Here is an 11,134-nt window from a genome sequence, read left to right on the forward strand (position 1 = left end):
TGACCCACATGTGCACCTCACACAACTCGGTGCCAAAAAAAAAAAAAAAAAGAATAAATAAAGAAAAGAGAGACAGGGTTACACGGGCTACGTCTCCCCCCGCCCCTCCCCCTCTTCCCAGGAACTAGTTACAACCTTTGAGGAAAAGAAGCAGAAGCAGGACGATGCTGGCCCAAGTTACAAAGCATAATTCCTAGAAGTGTGGGGCCACGAGGAAAAGGGGCGGGGCTTTGGTTAGCCACTTTCTGAAAAGAGGGACGAGTGGTTGTGGGTGTGTCATTTTTACTGTGATTGATTGAAAAAGGCTCGCTCATTTTCCACTGTACTTCGTCCTTCGTTTTGGTTGCTTTCTGTACTTTCATGCGGATATTAATTATAACAGTGGAGGCTACATTCCAAGTTTAACGGCCACTTCAAATAAACAGTAAAAACTAATTTCCTTTTTTACCCCAGGGTACCTGAACGCATCCCAAAACGTCCGAAATGTGTGCACGCTGAAACTTTACACAACCCCTGTCACCTTCCATGGAGTTTTCTACGAATGTTCCCCCCACGAAAGAAGCCTTGTGCAACAACCGCCCCCACCCCACCACTCTGTCGCCTGTGCTGTATCATACGAGACCTTGAATATATGTTTTGCCTGTCAGACAAAACCAGCAGATGCACTGCACATGTGTTAGCATTTAGCAGGGCACACGTGAATGGGAGTGAGTCCAACTCATTTTTTTTTTAGGTCACGGAGAAGTACAGTATATTAAAACGTAAAAGGATGCTTTATATTCGGATGCTGAATAACAGTACATGCAGTTAAAATATAAGTTGTTTAAATATGAGAGGAGTTTAACTGCATGCATTTTTGTTAAGTCAAATATTGTACTGCTCTTGGGCATAAAAATACTGGACCTTTTTGAGATTGTAAATAGAGTATTACGATAATGCTATTTTCAACCGATTTTGATAAACCAATAATTTAGAAAGTGCCGATATAATCAAATAAAGAGCCGATAATTGTTTGCAAAATTAATAATACTATAAGTCTAACGTGTAGAAATACACTAAAGTACCATGAAGCTGAATTTTATTGATATATCTGCTTCAAAGACAACCAGTAACTCATTCTGAGTTTGTCTAAACAATAGTCATGTTTAAAAAAAAAAAAAAAAAAAAGCAACAAAAAACTGAGGGTAACTTTTTTTTTTGGGGGGGGGGGGGGGGGGGGGGCAGTAACGAAAAGCCCATAATGGCAACCATGTCGCCATGCAACTTCTGTGAACACGAGGTCACAAACATTATGACATCACAAATATGTGACACTACCATAGGAGAGGGGAGGGGTTGAGGAGTTGAGCACAACTTGAGCCACAAACACAACAGATGGACCAATGTGGGACGTCTTTTATCAGTGGATTTCTTTAGTATCTGGTCTATCTGTATGACGTAAAATTAGTCGATAATTGCCGATAATTATCGTGCATCCCTAGTAAACATTGTTGTTTTGTTTTTTAATAAATAAATAAGACCTTCTACAGTGAATTAAGGTATTTGTGGCCAAATACACTAAATACAAAATGTTTGTTTGAAGATAACTTCTGAAAACGTGCAAAGGCAGAGAATAGTTGTGGAGTGTTGAGTTGCCCCTCCCGCTACATAACAACTTGAGTAGTACTTTTCTTCACATCTGCGCAATTGTGATATGTTGTATGCCAGTGAAAACGCATCTTTCTGTTTGAATGCTTCCAGTGGTGCGTGTGTGGATGCCTTAGAGCGCCTCATTGTCTGCTGTGATGTGCAAACGCCACACAGATAAAAGTAGGAAGAGCGGGGAGGGGTGATTTATTTATTTTATAAGTCCAAACTTGTCAGCCACCGTCTCGACATGGGCTTCATGCTGATGTGTCCACTTTAGATATTTCATTGGACTGAACACATATAGCAAACGTTCTGGTTGGTTGCGGCGGACATACACATACATCTCAAACATTGCATGTATGTGGCATTACGTTCACATTTCTCCCAATGCGCAACACTAATCAACATTATGTGTGACTGCGTGCTGTTGTTGTAAATGGAAAGGACGTCCTGAACCAGCATCCTGTTTGTTCACATGATAACTTCACCACAGTCTGCAAATATCATGTCACATCAGTGCTAGTTAATGATTTGTTGGTCTCACTTCCTGAAATAGCGGATCAAATGTTAAGTATCAGTTAAAACCAGAGAAGCATCTAAGCGACGGGGCAAAGTTCTTCCAGGCACGCAAGCAAGAAAACAAGGTGTCTTCAAGTCACGTCATGTTGGTCAGCTAATTTAGGACGAGCCCGTCGTCGCAGCAGCTGTCTCGGATTACATTTGAAAAATCAAAACATGTATCTTATTTCTTGTCACACATTTACAGGTCACACGTTCTATCTCAGGATGTCGTAGCGGCTAAGCATATGATATGAGCCAATCAATGAACAGGCATCAGGTTACCTATGTGGTGACGGTGCATTCAAGCGCCGCCTCGAGCGTATATACCCCTGGATAGAAAAGGAGTAGCAGGGTATCATAGCAACCACCACATGACAGTAAAATGCCAGGAAATAACATCACAACACATCACCCAGACATCACTAAAATGTTGGTTAATACATCATACATTAGTAACATTTTTAATGCTAATTACATCACAACATCACATAGGCGCATGCAGACACCACTATATTGCTAGCCAATGCATCCAGGTGTAGTATAGCAACCCCAGACTCTCATTATACATTATTTAACTGTGACATCATACACTGGGTGGCAATGGCACCGTTAGTAAACAAACCTGTGCATGTCGCACAAAAAAAAATGGGAAATACTGAATTTTGAATGACCAATTTCGCTTTCTACCGTACTGCCATCGTTGAAATGTGGCACATCCTCTTAGCATTTCACAGCTAGACTGGATATGTGTTGCAGATATCTGTAATTTAGTTTTACCTGATCAAAAAAAAAAAAAAAAAAAAAGGTATTTCAGTTAACGGCAATGTCATTATTACACTCAAGACATGGCACGTATGCCATTTATGAGGTTCATTATTACAAATATCTACAATTCAGTCACAGATATTAGCTATGTGATCTGCAAATGAATCTTAAAAAAAATATCCAGTTGAATATATACTCAATTCAACATATCATTTCAGACATCTTATTAAGTTAACTTTTAGGTGAAATTATTTTGTAAATATCTGTAACTGGAGTTTAAGATTATAGTCTGAATTACATTGGAGCCTATATGTCTTAAATTGGAGTTATAGATATTTGTAATTAACTACTTGGCTTCTAACTGAATAGTACTGTCAATATATAGAATGAGAAACCCTCTACAAAAGATTGGCAATAGTGATGTCATAGGCTAAAAGAAGTTACAGATATCTGTAATTCAACTATTCAAAATGTAATTATGACCGGTTAGAAATACGTTGTTTATATTTACCTTGTTAAATTTGCAGTCAGTTATCTTTCCGTTGGAAACCATAAAGAAGATAAACTACTATTGAATTGTTTGTTGAGTTGTTTTTTCTATAGTATTTAATTGTCAATGATTATTCGTGTTGTTGTATATGCTTAATATAATAGTAATGTTTATTTTAGTACAATTCCATAATCTGTATCATGTGTGTGTGGTCCATCTGCTATGCGTTGAAGACGAATTTTCCCAGTCAATAGACGTCCCTGAACGCCGCCTCATTCAAGCCCGGCCCCTCTTCCGCCAACGTCACCCTCTGATTGGCTCACACCGACCGGTCTCTAACTTCCGTGAATCGGCCATTCCTAAAACAACTGGTCACGTTTCCCGTGGGCCAATGGGCGTCCTTTTCTGCGGTGACGCTATGGGATTCCGCGAAATTGTTTCTCGGGAGTGAGAGGACAACGGCAGCAGCACAAAGCAGACAAAACCAGTTAGCGCGCGTGTGGAGGAACGTTCGATTAGATGTCGTGAAAGCATCGTGAAGGAAGAAATAGACGGAGAATTCTGGGAGACTTTTGAAACTAGCGCTTCTGCTTACTGGTGGTGGGTGTGCACGTGGTTTCTTTTCTTTTTCTTTTTTTTTCTTCTTTTTTGGGGTTTTGTTTTGCGGGACAGTCACATTGACGCCGACACGTGTGTGGATGATCGAGCACACCACCACGCTCTGATCCTCCTCTTCACCGTGTGGGAATTGTTTTTTTTGTGTTTTTTTTTTATTTAAGCGACACTTCCCATCTCCACCGGTCCCCACATCCAGCGGTCATGTCCGAGATCTCTGCGGAACCCGTCCCCACACGACCACCCCCGGTCCGGACGGACGACACGCTCAAAGAGAACCAAGAGAACCGAACTTTGCTGATGGTGGCGATGATTCTGTTGGACTTGAACAAATGTCGGCCCGACGCCGTGGAGAAGGACATTCAGGAGAAGCCGGTCGAGAGCAAGAGGAGGGCGGAGGAGCCGCGGGAGTCCTCCGAGAAGAGGCACCGCTGCCCCTTCAGCGGCTGTGGGAAGATGTACGGAAAGTCTTCCCACCTTAAAGCCCACCTGAGGGTGCATACCGGTAAGTAAAACTCACCTGTCCGGTACTTTTTTTTTATTATTATTTATTTATTAAAACTGAACCGCCCTTTAATCAGAACTTCTATTGGTGACGTCAGTGCTTATAAATGGGTATACGACGCTACGTAGTGACGTCACTGCGTCACGATATAAAGGTTCGTGAGTGCATGTCGTGACATTAGGGGTGGATCGTGCAAAAATTGATAACTATTAATAGGAACCATCGTGCTCAGCCAGTGCGAGGAGGAGGAAGAGAAAGTGCGTTGTGTAGAGGCGTTTCTCAACACTCTGGAGCCCCCAACCCCTCCTAAAAAAAAAAAACACGTGTTTTTTTGTTTTTCTTAACGGACATTCAACAAAGTTTGTATAAAATCAACACACCATCGTGTGTGTGCGCGCGCTCATTTGTGTCGTTGATATGGACCGACAACATCCCACACGAGGGGGCGCGGCCGCCCCACGAGCAGCTGCTGGCTTGTGGCCCATGCGTGAGATTTCCGACACGTTGTCGTTGCAGTGTCATTAATATGGTGCCAATGTTGCCGTTTCTCGGGGCCCCCTTGAGAGATGCGAGTGTGAAATCAAAATCATCTTCCTTGCTTTAAGAGTAAATTGGTGTGGAGTGACCATGATACAGGTCACTGCGACACTGCGGTCCCCGTGCACAGATTAACAGGCACCGCCCCTTTCCATTGCTGTCCGAGCCGCTACTTCCGTATACGTCATCCCCGCCGCCTTGCGCCTGGTTGTAAACAAGAGGAAACACGTGGTCGAGTGGCGCACGTGGCGGGGGAGGAGACTGGGCGTCTCTTGCTCTCTCTCTCTTTCTCTCTCTCTCTCTGTTTGTCTCTGACTCTCGCGTGCGCTTATCGTGACTCACTTGGTCGAAATCAACGTGTTCTGATTTCGTTCCTAGAAAACACGCACGCGCCGCGCACACCCACACCTCCTCAAAATGTTGTTTATGGCTGAGACAGATCAAACTGGTTGTACTTTGCCTGCCTGTGGATTGCGTCATCCGTTTTGTATTGCAGTTTCAAGAATCCAAAAGAAAGATCAGAAACTACTGAGTCATTTGGTTACGGTTGAATTTCAACATTTTTTTTTCTCGGAATATGAGAGAGAGAGAGAGAGAGAGAGAGAGAGAGAGACGGACGGACAGCTAGCTAGCTAGCTAGCTAGCTAGCTAACTAGCTAGCTGTCCGTCCGTTGATCGTCTATGTGAGAATTGCATATGATTATTGTGAAATGCTATCAGTTTGATGCACACTTCTGAACTAATACATTTGCTTAAATAATTTTGGAGTGAATTATTTCTTCAATTTCCTTAGCCCACTATCTAAATCCGTGAACGCTGCAGTCGGCCTACAATACTTACATTTAACTATACTTTTCTTTCTTTCTTTTTTTTTTTCTTTTTTTTTTTAAAAATATGGTAATTTCACAATTTACACTAAGGGAAGTGTGATTTTAAAAAAAGAATCGGAAAAAAAATGCTCACTGAAGTGAAGTGGCTTTGTTTTTATTATAGCAACATAAAAAGTAGTCGCATCTTAGTAGTGAGCTGTGGTCAGATCAGGCCTGTGGGTGGTTCTTGGAGGCTAAATGATGTCCGCGGGCGGCATGTCGGCACGGTGCCCCCCGATCTATACACTCTCCCGTGTTTTTCCAGGGGAGCGTCCGTTCGAGTGCACCTGGCCGGCCTGCGGCAAGAAGTTCTCCCGGTCGGACGAGCTGACCCGCCACTACCGCACGCACACGGGCGAGAAGCGCTTCACCTGCCCGCTGTGCGACAAGTGCTTCATGAGGAGCGACCACCTGACCAAGCACGCCCGACGCCACGCCGGCTTCCATCCCAGCATGCTCCAGGGCGCCGGCGCCGCCAAGAGACGCCACAGCTCCGTCTCCGTGTCGTCGTCCGACTCTGGAGACCAAAGCCCTCAGGGGGTATAAAATGGCGGCCAACGCAAACACATGGACACACCCACTTGTGTGCCACCCTGGTTTCTCAGTGTCAAGCTTCCGTTCTTTAGCAATGTGACAAGTATTCAAAATCATCTTGTCAGATTGACTTCTAATCAATTTTTTAGTATTAGTGTCTTTTTGTTTTTTAAATCAATGTAACATCAGGCAGCACAATGGAATAGTGGTTATTAGTCTGGCTTTGTAGTTTTGAGGTTCTGGCTTTGATTCTTGTTTGGGGTTAGCACGGCTCAAATCCCACAAAACACGCATGTGAGGTCAGGTTCGTGAAATACTATAAAATGTCCAATGGTGAGTGTGTGAATGCTTGTTTGTCCATTTGTGCCACGCTACTGGCTGGTGGCCCACTTATGGTCGCCAAAAGTCAGCGCCATATAAAAACAGATGGATAATATACTGTACGATCCTTGTATGCGTCGTCGTTAGCAACACTATGTTTTAGTACGTGAACATGAATCATCTCCACTTCAATGATTGAAAGGGAATGTCAAGTTTGTATGGTAAAAATAATGCATATGTAAAGTAGAGCATTATTACCATGTACATACAGTAGATGAATTACTTAGCCTTTACTTAAAGAGAAATTAGACTATTACAAAGTTACTTCATATGAAGAAACTTGTAAATAAGCATGAAAAAAAAAGCATAATCATGCATCAAGAATACCTTGACTAGGTTTAGCTAACGCAAAAAGCGCACCTCATGCCATCTTCTTCACTTGAGGACTGTGCCTTCTGGAGGGCCCCGCCCCCTTTGCCACTATCAAAAACAATATTCTCCTTTGTTATATTGTTCACACTGATATTCAGCAATGTAGAGTGAATATTAAGTGTTTTGTCTCAGACCAACAGTGCCAGCCAGCTGCTGTACTCTTCACTTGACTTGTTTGTCCTCACTTCGGATTTTGTCAGGGATGTTTCCATGGACATTTTGCGCCTCCTGGTGGTGACGTTGAAGCACAACATGTCGCCTTCCTATCTGGCTGGGACTCATTAATTATTTAGTTAAGAAATCAATTCCATCTTCATCTTGTAGCATATGTCTTTATATTTGTTCGGTACACTGTGTTTTCCATTTTAGTGGTTTTATGTCATATATGAAGTCAAGAGGGGGCACCACTCCACGACACGAGCCACAAATCAAATTTTAAAGCTCTAAGGACATAAATAGCCATGCTGAGACTTGAGTTTTGTTTTCCCTGTTATTGTGACATTTGTTATACAGTGATTCAGTCTTGGTGCCTTTCAGGTTGAAGCCATTATGATGCGTCTGTACTGTAATGACGGGCACTGCAGACCCTATCTTGATGCATTTGAGTATAGCATTGTAATAATTAAGGCTCGGACATTTTAACATTAAAAATTATGTTCTTTCTATTCCTGTGTTACTTGTTCTACATTCACACACTTCACAACTGACATTGCACATTGAGCATTCCCTTTAAAAAAAAAAAAAAAAAACTTGCATTCCTCTTTTGGACTCTCCATTGGTAAGCAAGTTAGCTAGCTAGAGCTAGCTAGCTTGTTGGGTTTCTTGGCGCGTTTGACTTTAAAGTCTCTGTCAAGTGAAAATAAATGTCAATGATGACTTTGATTGATTCAAAGAACAAGTAAATGGAATAAGCTCCAACTCAAGGTCCTCTCAACTTTTGAAATGAATTTGCTGTATGGATTATCAGTGGCGTAGCAACATTCCCCAGGGGCCCAAAATGGGATTAGGTGCCCCGGCAGCCATACTACGTAATTTTAAAATTGCACACATATCTGCATCTTCGATAAACAATCATAATTAATTGTGCTTCATTCAAGTGACTTGTTTTGTTTTAGTTTCTTTAACTTTAGCGAGAATCCTTCTGAGTCAGACAACAGGAAAATAAAATTACGCATCGCATGGTCGTTTAAAAAAAATGTATATAAAAGCTTTACTATAAATGGCTTTTTTAACTTAAACAACCATGTATAGTAAGGCATTTCTTTCTTTTTTTTTTCTTCTTATGACCATGTATAGTAAAGCATTTTTAAAAAGATGACCATGTAATGTATTGTAAGACGTCTTTTTTTTTTTTTTTTTTCATGACCATGTTGGTGTTTTTTTTTTTTTTTCGCTCTCTTTAGGCTTTTTTTTTTGTTTGTTTCGTAAGGCGTCTTTAAAAAAAAAAAAAACCTATAGTAAGGTGGTTTTTTTATTTTAAACAGTAGATGGATAGTCAGGCGTTTTTCTTTTTCTTTTTTTTTTTACGACCATGTATAAAGCATTCTAAAAAAAAGATTACCATGTATCATAAAGCATCTTTTTTTTTTTTTTTTTTTTTCAAATGACCATGTATAGTAAGGCGGATTTTAAAAAAAACAACACTATGTATACATAGTAAGGCGTCTTTTTTTTAATTTATTTATTTTTTTTAACGGCCATGTATAGTAAGGCATTTTTTTTAAATGGCCATTTTAAAGCTTTTTTTTTTTTTTTTTTTTTTAATAACCATGTATAGTAAGCGGATTTTTTAATTTATTTTTTTAACGCCCATGTATAGTAAGGCTTTTTTTTTAATTTATTTTATTTTTTTTATAAATGACCATGTATAGTAAGGCGGATGCTTTTTTTTTTAAACCACTATGTATATATAGTAAGGCGTCTTTTTTTTTTTTTTTTTAAACGCCCATGTATACTAAGGCATTTTTTTTAAAATGGCCATCTATAGTAAAGCATTTTAAAAAAAGATGACCATGAATCGTAAAGCTTTTTTTTTTATTTTAAATAACCATGTATAGCAAGGCGGATTTTTTTTTTTTTTTTTTTTAACGCCCATGTATAGTAAGGCTTTTTTTTTTTTTTTTTTTTTTTTTTTTTTTTTTTATAAATGACCATGTATAGTAAGGCGGATGCTTTTTTTTTTTAAACCACTATGTATATATAGTACGGAAGCGTATTGCATTCACTTGAAAAATAAAAAAAAACTGCTGTTTTTCTGACTAATTTTTTTGGGGAGCTTTGTTTTTTAGAGTAATTTTTTTTTTCCTGTTTTATTGAATATTTTTTCCGCTGTTTTTCTGAGTAATTTTTTTTCCTGTTTTTTCAAAAAATATTTTTTTCCCATGTTTTTCTGAATATTTTTTTTTCCTGTTTTTCTTAGTAATTTTTTTCTGTTTTATAAAATAATTATTTTTCTGTTTTTCTGAATATTTTTTTTTAAGGTTTTTCCCTCAGAGAGTACAGAGCAAACTGCAATATAGTATACACATTCAGTCATTTGTGAGCCAGTAAGTAAACATGACCATCTTATTTAGTTTAATCAAGTTTTATTTTGATATGGGTTTAAGGCACTGGGAGATAGTCCTGTCTTTGAGTCAGCTAGATGGTATTATTATTAGTTTGACGACCTTACGCAGGCACCTGAAGACTTTGCATTTGTTCAGGAGGAAAGCCCATTCAGATCTGCTAGATGTAGCAATGTTTGTCCAGGATCAGTTGGATAGATATGGCATGCTCCATGGATACAAGATGATGCATTTGAAATGCATTCAGGCTGGCTATGTCGTGACTCAAGAGACGATCAGGATACTGATGAAAATACTGGATCCGCATGGTGTGCAACTGAGACGCAGGAATCGCCTTCGGCGCCGCTTATACCAGAATCCAGGCCCAAACTTTTTGTGGCATGTAGACTCTTATGATAAACTCAAACCGTACGGAATCTGCATCAATGGTGCAATAGATGGGTTTTCGCGAATGGTGATATGGCTACATGCTTACTCTACAAACAGTGATCCGAAGATAATCGCTGGATACTTTATTGATGAGGTGTCATCAAGGAAAGGAACTTGTGCCCGAATTCGTTCGGACCTCGGCACTGAGAACTGTTATATTGAACAAATGCAGATGTTCTTGAGGCACGACCATCTCGACAACTTTGCGCACAGATGCTATCTGTATGGATCAAGCAATCACAACCAAAGAATAGAGAACTGGTGGAGCTTTTTAAGGAGGCAACACGCACAGTTTTGGATGAACCTGTTCCAAGACCTAAAAGACTCGGATTCTTTTTCTGGTGACTTCCTTGATAAAAGTATCATTCAGTTCACATGTCTTGAAATAATAGAGGTAAGAACTGAAATAACTACTATTTTCCCTCTTATAGTGCACCTGCTTAAGAAAACGCAGTAAAAGGTAGTAAAATGCCAGTGTGAGTAGTTTGGGTGTGGTAGTCATATAATGTGCTTAAATAGTGAAAACATTTTCACTCTGTGTAGGCTCTAGGATTCAAAACATTAAAGGAAGAGACCAGTACCATCAGCAATATACTGTAGCCTATATTCAAATTACTTAAAAAGTGGGAAAATTTAATAAAATGTTCCTGTTGGCGTTTAGATGTTTTTAATTGCATGATACAGTTTAACTAACCGTATCATGTAATTAAAAACATCAGCCTATATTGCAGATGTTGAGATGGAGCAGATTTGCAGTAAGTTACTGGCTAGTTTGCATCATGATGTGTACTGTACTGCAGAAAATATGTGAACCGATTTGTATCACTTTCCTTATTTATACTTATTTAGAAAGAACTACAGGAAGTTGTTCAGCTCTGGAACA

The 11,134-nt window shown here is 39.8% G+C and overlaps 1 protein-coding gene across 1 annotated transcript; it reads left to right on the forward strand.

Moving 5' to 3' along the window:
* Positions 1 to 3,001: 3,001 nt before the first annotated feature.
* klf9 (Kruppel like factor 9) lies at positions 3,002 to 7,923 on the forward strand. Its single transcript, XM_077522783.1, has 2 exons — positions 3,002 to 4,565; positions 6,237 to 7,923. The coding sequence occupies exons 1-2, from the start codon at positions 4,265 to 4,267 to the stop codon at positions 6,515 to 6,517; spliced, it is 582 nt and encodes a 193-aa protein (XP_077378909.1). The 5' UTR covers positions 3,002 to 4,264; the 3' UTR covers positions 6,518 to 7,923.
* Positions 7,924 to 11,134: the final 3,211 nt, after the last annotated feature.

The sequence above is a fragment of the Festucalex cinctus genome, chromosome 5 (genome assembly GCF_051991245.1).
Source record: "Festucalex cinctus isolate MCC-2025b chromosome 5, RoL_Fcin_1.0, whole genome shotgun sequence".
Classification (NCBI taxonomy): domain Eukaryota; kingdom Metazoa; phylum Chordata; class Actinopteri; order Syngnathiformes; family Syngnathidae; genus Festucalex; species Festucalex cinctus.

Coding starts and splice junctions, on each gene's coding strand:
- klf9 (XM_077522783.1), top strand. CDS start 4,265: ATGTCCGAGATCTCTGCGGAACCCGTCCCCACACGACCACCCCCGGTC. Junction 4,566..6,236: donor CCACCTGAGGGTGCATACCG/GTAAGTAAAACT, acceptor GTGTTTTTCCAG/GGGAGCGTCCGTTCGAGTGC.